The sequence below is a fragment of the Ictalurus furcatus genome, chromosome 10 (genome assembly GCF_023375685.1).
Source record: "Ictalurus furcatus strain D&B chromosome 10, Billie_1.0, whole genome shotgun sequence".
NCBI lineage: Eukaryota > Metazoa > Chordata > Actinopteri > Siluriformes > Ictaluridae > Ictalurus > Ictalurus furcatus.
In genome coordinates, this window is record NC_071264.1 from 11,292,284 (window position 1) to 11,313,960 (window position 21,677).

The 21,677-nt window shown below is 39.8% G+C and overlaps 1 protein-coding gene across 1 annotated transcript; it reads right to left on the reverse strand.

The window, feature by feature from the left end:
* Window positions 1-3,045: 3,045 nt before the first annotated feature.
* On the reverse strand, window positions 3,046-19,515 carry LOC128613993 (inactive N-acetylated-alpha-linked acidic dipeptidase-like protein 2). Its single transcript, XM_053635214.1, has 2 exons — window positions 19,433-19,515; window positions 3,046-3,554 (listed from the first exon to the last, which is right to left on the reverse strand). The coding sequence occupies exons 1-2, from the start codon at window positions 19,501-19,503 to the stop codon at window positions 3,368-3,370; spliced, it is 258 nt and encodes an 85-aa protein (XP_053491189.1). The 5' UTR covers window positions 19,504-19,515; the 3' UTR covers window positions 3,046-3,367.
* Between the last annotated feature and the right edge of the window lie 2,162 nt (window positions 19,516-21,677).

Below are 21,677 nucleotides of genomic sequence, written 5' to 3' on the forward strand. Positions count from 1 at the left end.
CAATAATTAGATTACTGCTGTCCATATAAACGTAGTCAGTGACTTTGACCATGGCATGGTTGTTGGTTCTGGAAGGGCTGCTAATATCAGACAGGATTTACACACAACAGTCTCTAGAGTTTACATCCAATAGTGGAAATAATATCTAGTAAGTGGCAAAAAACAGTGCAAGTGAGTGGTAGTTCTGTGTGTCAGAAATGCCTTGTTGATGAGAAAGGTCATGGGAGAATGGCCAGACTGGTTTGAGCTAGAAAGGCTACAGAAATACAAATAACAATTCTTCACAATTGTATTGAGCAGAAATGCATCTCATAATGCACACCTTTTCAGATTCCACTTCTGTCAGCTAAAAACAGAAATCTGAGGCTACACTGGTCACAGGTTCACTCAAACTAGATAATCAAAGACTGGAAAAGACCAATCTTCAAATTTTTCAATCTTCAAATGCCCAGTTTCATTGAGTCTGTCAATAATATGGAACAGCATAAGTTGTTTTGTGAGTTGAAAACTGCTACACTAAAACTGTAAAGATAGCTTGTACCCCTCAGATGCTCTAAGGGGGGGAAATAAAATTTTGATTGTATGCGGTATCAATGGTCTGACACAGGGGTGGACTGGGAACAAATTACCCCATGAATATGCTTGAAAGTGGCTGTCCAAATGTGCCAAAATATATTCTTCTGTTACATGAATCTAATACAGGGCTCAAAAAAAGAGAAGATTTTATCAAGTAGAACTGGTGATTCCATTTCAGGGAACCCCGTTGGGATACAAATGATACAGTATATTTATATTATATATTATACAATATGTTACCATAAACACCATAAAGTTTATATGTAACAAATTTAGTCTTCCTAGCTAAAATTAAAGGTTGGTTGTTCATTTTAGTATCAAAGGACAGTCTCACCAGGACCAAGTTTGCCAGCTAGTCTTACCTCTGCACCCAGAATTTCTTTTTTAGCAACTTAGTAAATTTTCTGAGAGACAAACAATAAAAACTTTCATTCTTACACAGTACAAATCTTAATAAAGGCAAGAGAGTGTGCATGAAAGAAAAGGAAATGCAAAAAATGGAAAATTTCCTGGTGGCCATTTTGCCCCCGCACTGACCCGACCATCCTTGAAATGTAGCCCTGCATATACAGTATCTCACAAAAGTGAGCACACCCCTCACATTTTTGTAAATATTTGATTATATCTTTTCATGTGACAACACTGAAGAAATGACACTTTGCTACAATGTAAAGTATTGAGTGTACAGCTTGTGTAACAGTGTAAATTTGCTGTCCCCTCAAAATAACTCAACACAGCCATTAATGTCTAAACCGCTGGCAACAAAAGTGAGTATACCCCTAAGTGAAAATGTCCAAATTGGGCCCAATTAGACATTTTCCCTCCCCGGTGTCATGTGACTTGTTAGTGTTACAAGGTCTCAGGTGTGAATGGGGAGCAGGTGTGTTAAATTTGGGGTCATCACTCTCACACTCCCTCATACCGGTCACTGGAAGTTCAACACGGCACCTCATGGCAAAGAACTCTCTGAGGATCTGAAAAAAAGAATTGTTGCTCTACATAAAGATGGCCTAGGCTATAAGAAGATTGCCAAGACCCTGACACTGAGCTGCAGCACGGTGGCCAAGATCATACAGCGGTTTAACAGGACAGGTTCCACTCAGAACAGGCCTCACCATGGTCGACCAAAGAAGTTGAGTGCATGTGCTCAGCGGCATATCCAGAGGTTGTCTTTGGGAAATAGACGTATGAGTGCTGCCAGCATTGCTGCAGAGGCTGAAGGGGTGGGGGGGGGTCAGTCTGTCAGTGCTCAGACCATATGCCGCACACTGCATCAAATTGGTGTGCATGGCTGTCGTCCCAGAAGGAAGCCTCTTCTAAAGATGATGCACAAGATGCAAACAGTTTGCTGAAGACAAGCAGACCACAGGACATGGATTACTGGAACTATGTCCTGTGGTCTGATGAGACCAAGACAAACTTATTTGGTTCAGATGGTGTCAAGCATGTGTGGCGGCAACCAGGTGAGGAGTACAAAGACAAGTGTGTCTTGCCTACAGTCAAGCATGGTGGTGGGAGTGTCATGGTCTGGGGCTGCATGAGTGCTGCCAGCACTGGGGAGCTACAGTTCATTGAGGGAACCATGAATGCCAACATGTACTGTGACATACTGAAGCAGAGCATGATCCCCTCCCTACGGAGACTGGGCCGCAGGGCAGTATTCCAGCATGATAACGACCCCAAACACACCTCCAAGACGACCACTGCCTTGCTAAGAAGCTGAAGGTGATGGACTGGCCAAGTTTGTCTCCGGACCTAAACCCTATTGAGCATCTGTGGGGCATCCCCAAACAGAAGGTGCAGGATCACAAGGTCTCTAACATCCACCAGGTCCGTGATGTCATCATGGAGGAGTGGACAAGGACTCCAGTGGCAACCTGTGAAGCTCTGGTGAACTCCATGCCCAAGAGGGTTAAAGCAGTGCTGGAAAATAATGGTGGCCACACAAAGTATTGACACTTTGGGCCCAATTTGGACATTTTCACTTAGGGGTGTACTCACATTTGTTGCCAGCAGTTTAGACATTAATGGCTGTGCGTTGAGTTTTTTGAGGGGACAGCAAATTTACACTGTTACACAAGCTGTACACTCACTACTTTACATTGTAGCAAAGTATAATTTCTTCAGTGTTGTCACATGAAAAGATATAATCAAATATTTACAAAAATGTGAGGGGTGTACTCACTTTTGTGAGATACTGTGTGTGTATGTATATATGTATATATATATATATATATATATATATATATATATATATATATATGTGTGTGTGTGTGTGTGTGTGTGTGTGTGTATATATGTGTGTGTGTGTGTATGTATACACATTCATACAGTTAATAAAGAAAATCAAAATATTAATTAATATGTATAAATTTATACAAGTAAGAGTTCTCCTTCCACCTGTCCTGAGTTGAAAAATGCGTAGTCACCCTGAGGACAAAATTATGGTATCTTACAGAATTGCTTGCCTGGAACTGAAAGCTAGTCTGCACCATCGTGGAGTGCCTTATTTTGTCCTTCAGGCCTATAGGACAGCTTTACCTTCTTTACAGGTTCACCAGTTTTTACTAGAATTTCTGTTCATCTGCCATCATACAGGTGAGAAACATATGTGGACCCATAAAAAGGACACATAAGTACTCCAAATTACAATTAGCTTCAAATATCTGATTCCTTTACAGATTTAGTCAACAGACATGATAACTGACTACATTATCGAGCAGTTCTGCTGCTTTCATGCCTGAAGAAGTTTGGTACAGAGCTTCAATAGCAGCATTTTGCTGGGACTGTTTTAATGTGAGCTATCAGGGTTATTCTCAAAGAGTTCGAGACCACTTTGGACGAGCTTTTCAGCTGAGCAGATGGAGTTAAACACCTGGGACAAAGACCAATTCACACTGCTGTGTTTGGAGTCTTCTGCAGAGGTCTTCAAGATGGCAAAGCCTTGTGTTTTTTTATTCAGTCCATAGAGAATGTTCCTGCAACATAGAGAGGCAGAGCGGATTATGTTTTCTTTTAATAAAACGTCATGAAAATATAATTTTCACAGCAGGCTAACCTACCAGTAAGAGTCATTACAACATGGTTAAGTGTATTCTTGATGTTGAAGGCTGCTATTGAATAGAAGATATAAAATAAAAGATCTCAGATTACATATGTGCATTTATTTGATGAAGCGTTTTCTGCAAAAGTACATTTTAACATCTATAACCACCAAGGTTTCACCAAAAAAAGGACATTTAAAAACAAACAAACAGACAAAAAACAATTAGCCTAAGATGGTATAGTTTCTATATTTTCTATTTTTCAGCTCTTGGGGTGTTTCTATATTTTAGACTTACACAGCACAGGTTTAATCAAACAGACATCCACAAATGTACACTATGAACACCCAAAAATACTCACTTCTGGGCAAGCACACACACTTAGAAAATCAAAGCCATGTCTCCCACAACCTTGAAGGACTTGCGTACGATTGAAGCTTGAAGCTGAGGAACTATTATTTGAACTTTTGTAGGGCAAAAATAAGATGCTTTGGACCTTTCTTGTAACAGCTCTGGGCCATGCATTGATTTTTTGCTGGTTCGCAGGTTTAACTGTCTGCACACACCTAAGCAGAAAAAAATGAGACCATTCTTTATCTGTAAATGGGTTAGGCTTAGGTTAGAGTCCTTGACATACTGGAAAATCATGCCATTAACTTTCTCCTTCAAACCCCAGGTGAGATAAAGGTGACTTAAAAGCATAACTCAATCAAGAGAAAACAAATATAGTGTATAGTACTCCTAATGATTTAGACTACATATATTTGATTGACTACATTTTTCTGTAATAAATCAGTACAAGCGTATGTTCTGTACAAATTATGATAATGCTGATAATTCTAGATAATCCATTTTTTTGGAAATCTGTGAGACATTACTCAGCAAATTCTTGACGAGCAGTGGGGAATATGCAGGTCCCAGTTGGGTAGGGGAGGGGCATGAGCAGTGGGGAGCCCCAGTGTTGGGGAAAAAAACAAAAAAAAACTGTAATTTCATTATCATGCATGTAGACTTGGAGATTAATTAAAACTTATGTTAAAAAAATGACAACCCTCAAGCTTGCATGTCTAGGGATGGGCCTTAAAATTTTGCATTGTGGCACTGCCATCTCTGTTTGTTTGTCCTGCTGGTTTCCTCCAATCGGGGGGCTGTGGCTCAGGTGGTAGAGCGGGTTGTCCACTAATCGTAGGGATGGCGGTTCGATTCCTGGCCCACGTGACTCCACATGCAGAAGTGTCTTTGGGCAAGACACTGAACCCCAAGCTGCTCCTGATGGCAAATTAGCACCTTGCATGGCAGCTCTGCTAAAATTAGTGTGTAAGTGTGTGTGTGAGTGTGTGAATGGGTGAATGAGACACAGTGTAAAGCGTTTTGGAACCGTTAAGGTTAAAAAAGCACTATATAAGTGCAGACCATTTACCATTTACCAATTGTCCATAAACAAGCAGATAGGTTGACTACACTAAATTGCCCAATTGTGAATGTGTGTGGGAGAATGTGTGTATGCATGATGCTCTATAATGAACTGGCATTACATAAGTGGTCCTACCTCGCTCCCAAAGCCATCACAACTCTGAATTAAGCCATTATTGAAGATGAATGAATGAATGAATGAAAATACTTGTCAAGCTGCCCCCATTTTTAAATAGAGGAGCAGTTCTTTATTCAAGTAAACTGAGGAAAACGTCCTGAACAGTTCCCCTTGTGTCAGTCAAGTGTTAATGCCATGTACATAGTCAACCTGAACTCATGATAAATGAATACAAATTCAAGACAACAAGCATGATGTGATCTTCGTTTGACTTCATGAATGATGTTGTAAGAAAAGATATTAACGCTAACCTTGCCCCTAGCCCTAATCATATCCTTCATACCATTTTATTTGACTTTGTATAAAAGCCATGCAATTTTCTACAAGACCCATCTGCTCAGCAGCTTGGTGATTGTTTAACTACAGTACCATAATTTTAACATAGCATCAGTACATGTTCTGTTCCCTTTTTATTTTAGAAAGATAGCAAAAGATCTAAAATTAGGTAATACTCAAGATGTAGAATGTTGAATAGTGTGTTTGAACAAGTTTTTTAATCCAGTAAATAGTGCATTGCTGTAGTCTAGACATAAAAAGACAAAATTATGGGTCAATTTCTTAGCTTCTTTCATATAAGGAAGGGCAAGAAATGCAAGAAACTTGTGTTGTTTTTCAAATAAATAAGCTGCATTTATAACACTGCCAGTATGTAATTTAAATATTAACACTTAAGAATTATGCAAAATTTTACCTTTTGTAAAGCCTACTTAAAACTATTGTTCTCTTTGCCTCATTAGCAATAATGCAGATTTCTTTCTTCTTCATTTAGATCTTTAATAGTGTGTAGTAAATGTACAACAAAAAATAAAAGTTGGTCTAGTACATAGCCTTGTGGTACACCATAAAAATACTGTTTTAACCATAAAAAAATTGAGACTAAAGCATTTGCCCTATTGTCAGAAGATTCCGAATCCCAAATCGAATCTCAACAATTTCACAGCCATCCAAGGCGAGGATCCCAGTCAATGAGATACTCTAGTTTACATCTTCGGTGGCGTGAATTTAATATGGATTTGACCAAATAGACAGGTTGTCCCTCGATCTCCAGGGGGGCCGGAGGGGTAGCTGGAGGTATGTTGGTGGCTAGGCAACCCTGAATGACAGGTTTTAATCATGACACATGAAAGGAAGGGGCAATGCGATAGTGTTGTGGTAAGTCCAGTCTGGAGGTAACTTCGTTGATTTGTCTTAGGATTTTAAAAGGGTCAATGTATCTGTGACAAAGTTTTCTACATGTTTGTGGTTGACAGAGGTCTTTGGTGGCTAACCAGACTCAGTCTCCTGGTTGGTAACAGGGGTTCTCTCCTCTTTGTCAGTCAGTGTTGGTCTAGTTCATGTGTGCTACTCTTTCCAGTCATTGATCGGAGGTCTCCCAAACGAGTTCACTTCTCTGAAACCAGTGATCAACAGCAGGCAAGTCTGTAGGGTTGGCATTCCAGGGAAACAGTGGGGTTAGGTATCTGAGCACACACTGAAAGGGGGTGAGCTGTGTGGCTGAATGTCAAAGGGAGTTTTGTGTGTATTCGGCCCATGGCAGAAACTGAGCCCAGTCTTCCTGGTTGTTGGCACAGAATATTCTTGGGAAATGACCAGTTTCGTGGTTTGCTTGCTCCAGTTGCCCATTGGTCTCCTAGTTTCACCATGAAGCTTGACCATATTTGGGAGGTGAATTGTGTGCCTCCGTCACTGACAATATCCTCCGAGATCCCGAAGTATCTGACAACATGGGTAAACAAAAGTTCAGCAGTCACAAAAGCTATGGGTGGACCAGTCAGTGGGATGAGTCGGAGCGACTAGGAGAATTAGTCTATGACACTCAGAATGGTGGTGTAGCCTTGGGACTCTGGAGGTCTGTGATAAAGTCGACAGCGATGTGTGACCAAGTCTCTGTGGTGTGGGCAATGGCAGGAGTTTTCCAACTGGTAAGGTTCGTGGGACCTTGGCCTGGGCACACATGGAGCATGAAGAAACAGTACAATGTACATCTGTTCATATGTTGGGCCACCAGTATTTGGTTTGCAGAAGTTGATAGATGCGTCGTGTACCGGGGTAGACTTGTGGCCAGAGAATTGTGTGCCCATTTGATCAGCTGTAAGCTTAGACAGGCTGGGACGAATAATTTGTTGGAAGGGCACATTCAGGGAATCTGTTGTGGAGGAGTGCGAAAAAAACTCGGTCCAGTTCCCAGGATATGGCTCCCAAAATGCATGACAGGGGAAGAATGAGTCTTCTGAGTCTGGTGGTTGGCTGGTGCCATGTAGGCGCGAGAGAGCATCAGCTTTAGTGTTCTTGGAGCCAGGTCGGTAGGAGAGGGTGAACTGGAACCTTGCGAAGAACAGAGACCATCGAGCTTGATGAGAATTTAGACAGTTTGCTGTTTTGATGTATTCAAGTTCTTATGTTCAGTGAAAATCGTGAACGGGTGAAGGGCTCCCTCCAGCCAGTGATGCCACTGCTCAAGAGCCAGTTTAATGGCCAGTAGTTCTCTATTCCCAATGTCATAGTTCTCTTCTGCAGGAGTAAATTTCTTGGAATAGTAGGCCACAAGATGAAGCTTGGGTTTCTGCCCAAAGCACTGGGGCAGGATGGCCAAACTCCTGTTTCAGTGGCATCTGCCTCCACAATGAACGGTTTCTTGAGATCTGGGTGTTTCAAGATGGGAGCTGTGGTGAACGCTGTCTTGAGCTGTCTCAACACCTTGTCTCGACCAAGGTGTTTCTTCCCTTTCTTGATCTTGGTCATCATAGGGCAAGCTATCGTCCTGAAACCCAGAATGAAGCGCCGATACAAATTGGCGAAGCCTAGCAATCGTTGAAATTCCTTAATGGTCCTGGGTACGGGCCACTCAGTTATAGTGGTGATCTTGACTGGGTCCATGGATAGTCCATCAGGACTAATAATGTATCCCAGGAAGGAGATGGTTCATCGGTGAAAAGCGCATTTCTGTCCTTTAATGAACAGTTGGTTCTGGGTTAGACTTTGATGGACTTGACGAACATGGAGGATATGGGTTTCACATGATGGGAAATAGATTAGGATTTTGTCGATATACACAATGAAGAATTTACCCAGCATGTCTCTCAGAACGCTGTCAATAAAACTTTGAAAGACTGAGTGGCACAAGAAAGCCCATATGGCATGACGGAGTACTCATAGTGGCCACAGGGGTGCTAAAGGCCATTTTCCATTCATGTCCATCCCTGATGAATATCAGATTATAGGCACTCATTAAGTCAAGTTTTGTGAAAAGCTGGGCTGAACGGGGTTGTTTGAGGGCCACTGGAAGCAGAGGTAATGGATAATAGTACTTGATTGTAACTTGATTGAGTCCATGATAATCTATACATGGATGAAGTCCTCCCTCTTTTTTCCTCCACAAAAAAAAAACCCCAGCAGAGGCAGGGGGTGTGGAAGGCCAAATATATCCTTGTTGTAATGCTTCCTGTATATAATCTTCCATGGCTTGTTGTTCTTTAATGGAGCGTGGGTAGATCCTGTTGCGGGGAGGTGTGCTTCCTGGAAGAAGCTCGATGGTACAGTCATAGGCTCTGTGTCGAGGGAGGCCATTAGCTTTGGGTTTACTGAAGATATCGCAGAGGTCTTGGTACTCCAGAGAGATGGACAAGGGAGCAACTTGTTCTGGGCTTGACTGTGGAGACAGTTGACAATGTTGATGCACTGTGCCTGGCAGGTTGTATGAGTGAAGAGAGTGAGATGGTTCAGTACTCACCATTTCGTAGCAGGGTGTAGAGCTCCCGTTTGAAGGTAGCATGGTCTTTATAGTTGATTGGGAGTGCAGAGGACAGAGTCCAATAAGATGATCGGTGCTGCCACAGTAGAAACACCAGTGTTTGTGGCATCTTCTCTCTCATTCTCTCTTACTGAGCTTGGTACGCCCATGCTGCATGGGTTCAGAAGGAGCAGTAGCTCCATGAAGGTCCCCTACTTCTCGAGAGCAGCTGGAACTGTGAAGCAGGTGATCCAGCTGAACAGCCAGGTCAATGAGGGTATCCAAGGTTAGAGGTTCATCATGGCATGCCATTTCCATGAGGATTTCTGGGTTGAGACCTTGTCGAAATGTAGCTTTAAGCATCGTGTTATTCCATCGACTTCCTGCTGAGATGGTACGGATTTCAAGAGCAAATTCGGAAACTCTGTGTGGACCCTGGCGTAACATGAGGAGGAGCTCCCCTACCTCCTTGCTCTCAGGCGAGTGGTCAAAACCATGGTGAAACATATCCATGAACCGTGAATAGGAAGCAGGTAGCTCGTCTCCCACACAGCCATAGCCCACTTCAGGGCTTTGTCGGTGAGCAGGTTCATGAAAAGACATACCTTCAGACATACCCTAACAACAGCAAAATACAAGAAGCATTGCAAGAGAAATCCCTTACATAGTGATGAACCACCAGCATTTTCCAGCATAGGCATAGGTGCTCATAGAGTGGAGACAAGTCTGGTGCAGCTGGAACATTAGCGTAACGTTGGCAGTGACAGCTTGAGACAGGAGGCTGAGATTGTGGTCAAGATTCACCAGACGTTGTTGTTGCTCTCCCAGTAACTGTCTGTGAGCTGAGATGGCTCGGAGAAATTCACCTGCTGCATCCATTGTGAGCGGCGAAGTAATATGTCACGATGGAGAGGCGGAGACGGATACAAGTGCAGTTTAATTACACAATGTCCAGCAAACAACTCCAATACAATAGGCAGAAACAAGGTCAAGGCAGGATAAAGGGTCAGGCAATCAGCAAACAGGATATCAGAGGAGAACCAGAGTACAAAAATCAGGATACAAGCAAAGTCAATAAATCAGAACAGCAAGAGATACAACGGTTGGTAAGTCAGAGTGAGAACAACTGAGCATTACTTCGCAATGTCTTTGTGAATGAAGTTCCTTTTTAAAGGGTGGTGTGTGTATGTGTGTGTGATAACAGCTGATAATCATTAGTACTCTGGAGACTGAGAGCGTGCCGGTGCGCAAAGTTGGGAGTTGTAGTCCGTTTCCACCATGTTTGTAGGCAGCATTCTGGGGATTGGAGTTTCGAAACGGAGTGGACATGACAAATATTTAGTTTCTTGAATATATTAAGGTATATTCTGTGTAAATTGTTTCATTTTCTCTCACAATGGACAAATTTCCTGTCGAGTGAAAAATAGACAAATAATTGAAACCAGAAGAGAACCACAAATAAACTATGTAAATTAAGAAGTTGTTACAATATGTCTAGCTTTAAAAAGTTTTTTTTTAACTAGGTGATAAAACTAAGCTAGAAAGAAAGGATAAAGTTGAGCCTGAGCAAACAGTTTCTGATGAGACTAATCACCAACGTGACAGCAAGCAGTGAAAAATCATCTACTCCTCAGCAGGTTATGGCCAAAGTTAGTGAGAAGCCATCTACAACTCAGCAGGGTATGTCCATAGGCCAAGTGACAGAAGATGATGAAGAAGAATTGCTTCATGAGGGATTTTTCACATGTGAGAATAAGACCAGTGATGGGGCAAACGTTAGGAATTAGGCATACTTTGCATATTATTTATATGAAACCCAGCAAAACGCTGGCTATATTATACAGTATGTGCAGAACAATGAAATGTGGATTCATAAGAAAATGAAAATATATGAAAAATATAGCTGCAAGGAGCAATGCCGGGGTCAAGCCAATTATCGGCACCATGAGCAGCAAAAGAAGCTTTGTGACATGTTTTTGGTTCGAGTCCAATGAACAGAATATGAGGAGTTAAAAAGTAAACTTTCAATCATAACAAAAAACATTTTTAAAAAACTCCTAAAAATAGCTATTCCTTAGAATTTGTCCAGTATGCTGTTCTGAAACTGCTCAGGTAGCATCTGGGTATGATGGCATTCAAGAGCGTTCAAGAGTTATAAGCCAAAATATGTATTTTTATCTCCTGAACAGTAGGGGGCAGTGCACCGAAACACTGCATGTAACCTCAGTGCCTAATGGTGATCAAGTTTTGTCACAATCCCTCAAAGCGTTGCGGAGTTACAGCCTCAAGTCTGATTTTGCACGTTTTTTTGTCAAATTCGTTCAAGCAAGTTCCAAAAACATTGAGCTTGTTTTGTTCAAGCCATTCATTTGTTGAGTTGGATGTATGCTTTGGATCATTGTCATGCTGAAAAGTGAAATTCCTTTTCATCTTCAGCTTACTAGCAGACACCTGAAAGGTTTGCACTAAAATTTATTGGTATTTGTAGCTATTCATGATTCCATCCACCTTGATAAAAGCCCCAGTTCTGGCTGAAGATAAGCAGCCCTAAAGCATGATGCTGCCACCACCATGCTTCACCACACCATATGGTGGTGTTTTTTTTTTTTTTTTTTGCACCAAACATACCTTTTGGAATTATGGAATTATTATACCTTTTGGAATTGGTCTCATCAGACCATAACGCATTTGCCCCATAGTTTTGGGTGATTTAGTTGGGCTTGGATGTTTTTTGTGAGAAAACCACCCATAGCTCAGACATGTGAAAAATACAAGAGATTGTCACATGCAGAGAGTAATCAGTACTTGTCAGATATTCCTGAGCTCCTTTAATGTTTCCATTGGTCTCTTGGCAGCCTACCTTGTAAGTTTTTGTCTTATAAAGTTATAAATTTTGGAGGAATGTGCAGTTCTTGGTAATGTCACTGTGGTGCTCCATTGTCTCCACTTGTTGATGATGGCCTACACGGTGTTCATGGTACATCTAATGTTTTTTGTACCTCTCTCCTGATCGATACCTTTCGACAGTGAGACCCTGTACATGCTTTGTAAGCTCTTTGCAGACAATGGCTTCAGCAGTCAGATGAAACCAAGCAGATGTGAAGAAAATTCTACAGAAACAGCTGGACTTTATTTTGGGTTAATCAGAATAATTTCATTGATGACAGCTGTATAATTACTCAAAAGTGATTGGTTTATTCTGAACCCAGCCACATCCCCAATTATCTTTCTCATTTGTAAGTCGCTTTGGATAAAAGCGTCTGCTAAGTGAATAAATGTAATGTAAATGTAAATGAGTGTGCATACTTATGCAACCAGGTTATTGTAACTTTTATTTTTCCTTTTCCCCCTAAACTGTTTCTGAAGTAATTTCACATTGAGGGTGGAAAATGTTCTGACATTATTTATCTTGGTTTCAATTTTTACAAAACAAAAACCTGACAATTTATCAGGGGTGTGTAGACTTTTTATCTCCACTGTATGTGCATGAGCTTTCTATGCATGTTGCTTATGATCCATAATCATAAACAAGTAAACACACAGAATCAAAACTAGGCAACACAAAAAATATAGAATAGGAACCAAAATAATCATATTAAATTGATGCTCAGAATTACAGATATAAAGCATGACCTTGTTTGCAATAATTTAAATATAAAAGCTAATGAGGGGAAATTTATCCATTCATCTTCAGTAAGTACTTCATTAAGAATCCAAGAGCTTGTCCTGGGAACACACCCTGGATGGGACAGGATTCCAGTTTATAAGAGGGCATCATGCACACACATTCACACCTTGTACACAATTTAGGGGTCAATCCACCTACCAGCATGTTTTTGTGGGACGAAACCAGAGAACCTGCAGGAAACCCACAGGTATAACATGTGACTAACACCAAACAGACAATAACCTGAGCTTATTATCGAACTGGGGACCCTGAAGCTGTGAAGCCGCAACATAAACCACCACACCTCCCATTTCAAAGTTTTTCCTAAAGTAAATTGAATTCTAAGAAATTAGCAAATTAATTCCCAACATAAGGCAAAATCAACAGAAAAAAAGCAACAACAAAAAAACAAACATACAAAAAAGCCCCAACATTAAATTAAGGCTTTTACATAAACATTCTGAATCATCTGCAAATTTCCTGCATTTTTAAGTAAGCTCACATGTCATTTCCCAGAGTGGTGAGTGTTGCGTATGCTTATATGTTTGACATGCTTTTGTTTTGGACTGAGTCCTGTCTCCAACCCTATCTTGTCATTGGTTTATTTCCCAAATGTTTTCTAAGTTATCCCTGACTAGGCTGTCTATTTATATGCACCCTGTTTATGATTATGGATATTTCCTGCCTGCCTGTGCTTTGACCTATGCATTATATTACGACCATGATTTTTAAAAATTTTTTTTTATTTTTAAATTTTTTTTAGCAAACAACATGCTGAATATACAGTATATGCTTGAGAGTTTTGATGCTACTATGGGGAATTGCCAATAGATTCCATCTATCACGACAGCTCTCAAGTTGGAAATTTAAATGTCTGTTGGAAAACATGGTGTCTACAGCTTTAAGATCAACAAAAGTGTTTTATCTTGTAATATATTTCCTTCGAGTTTATTATTATTTCTTGTCTACATCCCCATGCAGATCACTGCCTTTGCTTTGCCCCATGTAAATTTTGCTACTTGTGCTGATTTATTCTGTGTATGACCTTCTGCTTGCTGTTGACATCATTTGTGTTTTGCCCCTTTGGGATTGATTGATTTTTAGCTTGTAAATAACACAGGCCAATAATCACCACTTGTAAATATAACATTGTAAAGCATGGTTAGTAGGAAGTCAATGCCATTTATTCTATTTTCAATGGAAGTGTGTTTTTGTTTCTTTCTTTTGGTTAGGTTCATTAGTTAGTTCATTTTGTGCATAGATAGAGGGAATTGTGTTTATTATTTTGGCCTGGCTGGCTTCTGAAGCTTTTACCACATAAAAAAACATGATTTGTGGCCCATGGTTTTTCTAGTTTGATGTTACCAAGATGTCAAGAAAATCCTATAGGAACAGCTGTACTTCATTTGGGGGTAATCAGTCACTTTAATTGATAGCAGGTGTATACTAATTAGTATTTAATTTGATTGAACACTGCCACAGTCCCAATTATAAAAGGGTGTGCACACTTATGTGATGTGCACAACCAGGTTATTGTACATTTTTTATTTTATCCTCTAAAATAATTCTTATTGATTTTAACTTTAATTATTACATTTTATATCACAGTGCTGTTGAATTCTTGATTCTGACAGATGTTCTGAGGTGTGCAATTATTTTTCAGTAAATGCACAGCTAAAGTAGTTCCAGTCAGGTCTTGACATGGCATTACAGTTCCATATCACTTTGCCAAGTTAAGTGAAATAATGGAAAGGTTAGCCTACTGTCCATCACAGCACACTCATCTAACAACAAACAAAATTGAGATTTTCCAGAAATATGTAAGGAATAATTGATGACGGGCCATTGAACGATTAGAAAAATAATGCGCACCCAAGGTGGCAAAGCGGCCATAAGGCGAAGTGGAGTCTTCAGCCATTGATATGCAGTTATTGGAGAGAGAAAGAGAGAGAGAGAGAGCAAGAAAAAAGAGAGTGTGAGAAAGCTCGTGATAAGCTGGTGAACAAGTAGCAATATTTATTTATTCATTGTATTTTCTTAAGTAATATAAAACAACAAACCCTGTGAACAAGTAAGTTTATCAATATTTATTTATTTCTTTGTTCTATTTTCATATGATCAGCATGGAACCCCCCACCCCCCACAAAAAAACACCCTCTAAAATTACATATTGGAATTAGCAACAGAGGCTTGAGATGGGATGTGTAACAAATTAGTTCCACACACAAGAGCATTTTAAGGACAAAAACCAGACAAGTCTTGAACTAAACCATCTGAACAATGCCTTGAGGTGTGGTAACTGTGGTATAAGCAGAGTAATTGAAAATAATTGAAAATAATGCATAATAGTGATTTTTTTTTTGTAATAATTCAATGGCCTGTCATCAATTACTCCTAACTTATTAAACCTATTAAGTCTTTATTTCACAATAAAGGTAGAAAAGATTGTGACATGATTTATCTTGATTAGTTTATATAAATTACATTTTTTATTGAGCTTAGTTACTTCTAATAACTCATAGATCTTGATTTTATCTTGATTAGTTTATATGAATTACTTCAATTTTATAATGGGTTTAGTTACTGCTAATAAGTCTTAGATTTTATTTACAGTCCTGGCTAGTTTTGCAAGCATTACTGACATTGTTAAAGGGTAAGTGGTCACTACAGTGGACAGCTATTCAAAAGCCATTTTCTGGCTTATTGCAAGCATTTCAATAGAATAACTGCATAACAGCCACTAGAGTGGACACCAATTCTCCATTTGAATGCATGCAGTCCACTGGAGTGGACACTTCAATAACTTTTTGAAAAATGTATGTAAATGTAAAATGAAGGTACATTTTTTTATGCCTAAAGAAGAGTAAAAACACACAGAGAAAAAAAAATCTTTGATCAGGATTTCATAATTAATAATTGTTTTTTGTTTTGATGTAATGTTGTAACACGTGCATGACAATCGTTACATACTGTATGTCTGGCCACTTCTCTTGCCCCAGATCTTTTGATTTGAGTCAGCATGGCTGCCTCAATACCCTGCTGGTTTAGCTTTCACGACTCAAAATCCATGAGCAATACTATCGTAAATCAGTGATAGTTGGGGACACAGTAGGATGATGGAATGTTGCACACAATCTCACAAGCCTATGACTATACATAGGTCTATACATATACTATTTCAGGGGTTCCCAAACTTTTCCAGGGCAAGGCCCCCCAAATGGCATTAACATTTGACTGAGGCCCCCCTTTTGCAAGATGTCTTTAAAACACATTAAAAATATAGACTTCTGAATATATCCCCCTTTTTTGTTAATAATTACATCTTACATCTTTAAATTACATTACATTAAGAATTGATTGTGTGTGCGTGTGGTTGTCTGAGAGTGAGAAAGAACTATGTTGGGCACCAAGCCAATAGTTAAGATGGCTAAAAATTCTCTACAAACCACACCAGGGAAAGAAAATTACAAAAACTTGCTGAAATGGCAGTAACTGCCCATTTCCAGAAAGCTCTGCACACAGATGGAGACAATTGCTACCTTTCCTGTGCATGTCCTCCATTCACCCATCACTAATTTAATTAAAAACACTCCACAAAAAATCTTATGATTACAACTGCCTGTCACTTAAACAATAGAAAGAACTTCCTTCAACTCAAATTAACAGAACACTACAATTTTTTTTGTCTATAAATGTCATGAAGCAGCGAATGCCAAAAGCACATAGCAAGTGAGTCACGACTGAAGTAGATAAAAGGTCTTAAAAGTATATGAAAGTCAGAGGTCTCTTCTGAGGTGACTTTGATACACCATGTTCAGCCAGAACTGATGCAATATTGCTAAAACACAACACTCCCATGTGGCTCTTTCCATCAACCCCAAAGCCATCTCTAAATCCCCCAGCTTCTGTGGGGAACTATCTAAAGGTGTGGCTGAACTCAGATGAAAGTCACAGCAAGGAGAGAAACATTGTTCTATTAGTAGAAAGTTAGATGCGTGCGTACTTCCGACTGCATATAACATATGCATCATTCATAAACAATTATTTTTATTAAGTTTCCTTGCCAGCACACTGCATTTGTCAATGACAGAGATATGAACAATTTGTCAGGCTATTAATATCACTAAGGCATTAACATTCAATAGAGGGCCAGGTTAGATGGTTAATATTGTTAGGGACACAGAGACGAGGGGGCCCAAATGCAGAAAACAGGCATCAGGATCCAAGGTGAAAATTGGCTTTATTAAAGAATGTGAGGAAGTGTGAGAGATGTGACTTGAATTCGAGGGGTCAAGGTCAGGATTCGAGCTCTGGTCCGCAGCATGCAGTTCAGATACTCAGACGAGGCACCACGGGGGAGTGCGAGAGGTGATGAGCCACGAGGGAGGCAAGGTGGTGCTGGGCGTAGCAGGAAGTGAGCCGTGAGTGAGCTGACAGGGAGCATGAGTAGTGGACTGCACTGGAAGTCGGAACAATCTGACGATGAGTGGTTGAAGGACCAGGATTTATATATGCTGTTGATGAGGTGAGTAGGTGGGAAGCAGGTGAGTCTAATGAGGCATGGGAGGTGGAATGTAACGCCCAGGGACACACACAAACAAGAACAAGAGGGAGAGAAACATCGAACCCGGGGAAGGGAATAAACAGGGAAACACACGGGGCCCCAGCTCGGACCATGACAAATATAGAGAAGATGCATCTCACAAAAACACTCTATTATTAATTTGTTTTTTCTGATCAAATGACACTTTTCTGTTTAATTAATGAATTTGAGGAAATGTGGCTCATGTTATATTTTTGAGAAAACAACAATCTTATTGTATAAAATAACAAAGAGTAAAAGGTTCAGGGTTTGTTTAGGTGGGTATCGGTCATAGATTTTCTAGAGGCACTTTTTGGAGCCAGTTCTGAAAGGAAAACCCTGTGTTATAAGGTTCTACATTGAACCTTTAAGCTTTTAGAGTGCTGGATGGAAGATTAGCACTGTGAAGAGCTCTATGACAGATGGTTAACCTATCACTGAGGTTGAACGTAAAATAAAGCCCATTGGGGAAGCTACAAATACATATCTATTTAAATAACTCTTAAGGAACATTTTCTAAGAGTGTATACATTTGTAACGCAGTCCCATAGATCAGAGTCTGGAAGATTCCCCTGAAAGTTTTATATGAAAGTCACTGCCAGTGATTTCACAAACAGAAATTTGTTCCAAGAACAGCAAGTCAAATTAATCAAGTGGCAAAGTGTACATGTGGAAGAACTTTAGATTATCATAATTTCTGCATTCAACTGAGCATTTATGTACTTGGCTTTTTCAGCTCTTGACATTAAACAGACAGAGATTGAGCCTAATCCTGGATTCAGTTAAAAAAAAAAAAAAGGTTCACATTCTGTAGCCATTTCCACCTGGTAATATTTGGATATTACAAGTGGTTCAGCTTAGCACAGTTAGTTCCAAGACAGTTTCCAAGCCATTTAACAAATGACTCATGGTGTTTGTGTGCTACATTAGCTTCATTAATAATTATGCCAATGATAGGTCCTCACAGTTTAGAAAAATGTGTGTCTGTGTGTGCGTGTGATTAATACAGCTGACTACAAAAGTGTCATTACTTTTTAGACAAAATGAAGAAGAAATTTGTACTGACATGACATTATTTGTGTTAAGTTTCACAGATGTTCAAAAGTTCTCTTGTTGTGATATAACTATTTACTAATAATAACTTATTTATCTTGTTTTTTATTTGGGTTTTGCCCTCATTACCCTGTTTGCTAATTGCCTGATGTTTTGCCTGTTTTTTTTTTTATCATGATATCATCTTGAGTTTTTGGATCTGTTTGCCAGTCTTCTTTAATAAAGAAGTGTTTCCTGCAACTGCAGACAAAACCAGGAAGGACCTTTGTCTGAATTATCCTGGAACCTTTCTGTATTATGCTTAACTTTTACTACATCTACTATAATTACAAATATATTACAGATATATATTAAAACAAACATGAAAGTGACACAAATTTAAAGAAAATACAATTCAGAAAGGTGTTTTCTATCTGGCAAGCTTGAACAGGGTGAATACATTTGACAGAAATTCAAATAGGCATGTCTGCACAGCCTTGAGTAGTCAGCCACAATAGACTAAGGGAAGTAATGTCATTATTCATTTCCTAAAGAGAGCTTGAAAGATCCAATTTAACATCAAGCCAAAAAGAGCTGTTGTCACATGTTGTATTGGGCATGCCATTCTATTAAAGAAGAACCTATTTAATTAAAAGTAAAAGTCACCAAAACTTAGGCTCAAGTTTCATTGGATTGATGGATGAATGGCCATACTATCTATCACATTCACAGGTTGTTCTATAGTTTGCTGCAGAATAATCTTTATGCCCCAGAGTATTGGTTCATGAGAACGAAGGATGGGAGCCTGGAACCATATTATGGAGTCTGCGCAAAGTCACCGCTTCCTTACATGCCCATAAAATCCCTTGATGGTATATTTAAACTGATTTAAGCATACATGAAGCATGCATTTTCATTTAATATGCCTACTTTATAAATAAAGCCTACATAACCATTACATCTGTTCCTTCATATAAACATTTAATTCAGTTAGTGTACAGTCCAGTTGCTCAATTAATTATTAATCTCTGTATCTAAAGATAAAAGGAATTCTCTCACTGTTGCTTTTTAAATATTTATACCTTTAATTATAGAGAATATAAATTTCATCTAGTGTGAAAAGGTAAGAACAAATCATGCAATACTGAAGGGAACCTCTAAGTAGCTATCTGTGGGTGTTTAAACTGTACATTAGGCTGGATGTGCTTACCGTGAAAAGCCCTGAGGTGGGTCTGAAATTAGGAAGCTTTTCTCAAGGTCTTGCAGTACGTCATTCAGCATGCGCACATGGGAAGGGTCACGCTCCTTCGGGTCGTTGGCTGGGCGCATAATCTCTGACTGGAAGAAGCCAGAACTTTCTCGCAAGGATGCAGCAGCATCCAGAAGATCATGCCTGATTAAGGGGTCAGCTGTGGAATGACACATGGAAGAGAGACAGAATTTCAAAGAGTGGATTAAGGAATGAAGAGAATTAGATGAATTAGGTGGATCAGTCTAATAGATCATATTGTCATAGCAAAGTGTTCTTCCAAAAATCCTAGATACTCATGATTCCTTTTTTTAATATGAATTTTATCTTAGATGTTTATTTTATGTCTTCTGCATTACTGTATTAGTAGAAAAGGAATATTCTTCTAAATATTCTTTTTCTAAACATATTTATTGAGGATTTGGCATATTGTTTTAATCCCACAATGATAGGAATATCTGACCATTTTGAACTTGTAGGGTTTTTGGCTGGCTCCCACAAGGAACATTTATTTTATTTTTATTTTATTTTACTTAAACTGCAGATTTTATTATGTTTTTCCTTTTTGGTTACTGAGGTAAGGTTACTGTTTGATTTAATTGTAGGCACAGCATTGATTAGCTGTATTAGAAGCTATATTGCAAGGTCCTTAAAAGTATATTAAGACAAATGTGTGTGTGTGTGTGTGTGTGTGTGTGTGTGTGTGTGTGTGCCCGACCTTCCATCAATGTATTTTAATTTATTTATGTATTTTATATATTTAATTAGAAATTATACATTTCATTAAAACCAAAGATGCAAAAGAAGAGATCATTATAAAACATTTGAAACACAGTTTGTATGTTGTTTGTGCATCTGTATATTAAGGAGTATGTGTCATCTCTGCCTGCTCCCATCACAACAATTCCCAGAATTCCACACGATCATCCACTACTTCTGCAAGGAACTCCATTTCCCACAAGCTGCAGCAACTTATAGAACTACAAACTCTGACCCACATGACCACATGACCCAACCCCCCTGCGAAGTCTTGCTCCTAGCAATGGTAGTGTGTTCATTCAAAGCCTTTGGTTTACTGGGTCTGTTTCTCTGGTTTGACCTCTTTTTGTTTGATTACTTTGATTCTTACTTTGCATCATATTGTCACGGATTTCCCCTTGCACTGAGTGCAGGAGCATTCAGCACGCATGAACTTCCTGAAGTGCGATAGCACGCACCTCCAGGTTTTTATTGACTGTTTACTTTTGACACGTGTTTTGTTATAGTTTCTGTCCTGTCTCCACCCCTGTTAGGTAATTGGTTCCTTCCTAATGTTCTCATTTCCCTCTTTGATTAGTTTGTATATTTAAACCCTTGTGTGTCTTTGTTTTGTGCAAAGTATTGTGTGTTTATTGCCAGACCCATATCAAGCCTTTTGATCCTTGTTCCGTGTTTCATGACACATATTGCTTGCTGACCACATGACCTTTTTTACATGCCTAACTACAATACTGGATTTGTCCTTTCAAAATGTCTGCTGGCTATGTTTAATAAAACCCTGCATGAATGTCATGTCTGTTTAGCTCTGCTGAAGGTGGAGGAGGCGCTTGGGAGCTACATCTCTCCATTGACGGCAAGTAATTTGGGGGGCCTGCTTTGCCATCCAAGCCATGTAAGGTCACCTCAGCGCTGGTGGGCAAGGCCTATATGGCAGTGGGTCTTGCTTGTGGGTCACTGCATACAATGGCAGTGTTGCAGGCCTACCAAGTAGACCTGCTGAGTAAGCTTGACATATGGTGGGAGGATAGGAGCCTGGGCCAGCGCTAGTGCGGCACAGAAGGCGAGTGTGGTGGTCCACCTCCCTCCTGTGGAGAGCCAGGGGAATTGGGTGGCCATAGTTGCAGCCTGATAGTAGGCTGGATCTGAGAATGGTCATAAAGACCAAGCAGACAAAGGAGGAGCAGTCCTGGGGGGCAACGGAGGGACGTATCAGGGGACATGAGGTTGTTAGGGCAGTTAGCCCCCAGTACTACTGTAGGGCCTCCCTAGCCATGGCTGTCCCAAGTTTTCAGTGCTCTCTGGACAGCGAGCTGTCACAGGGCAATGAAAATCTGATGCTTTCCTGGCAGTAGAATGTGGAAAAGTTAACGTCACTAAAAGACCATCAAGCAGTGTGGAAACTACTGCCAAATATGTCTACATGGGTTCTGTCTACCGTAGAAAAGGG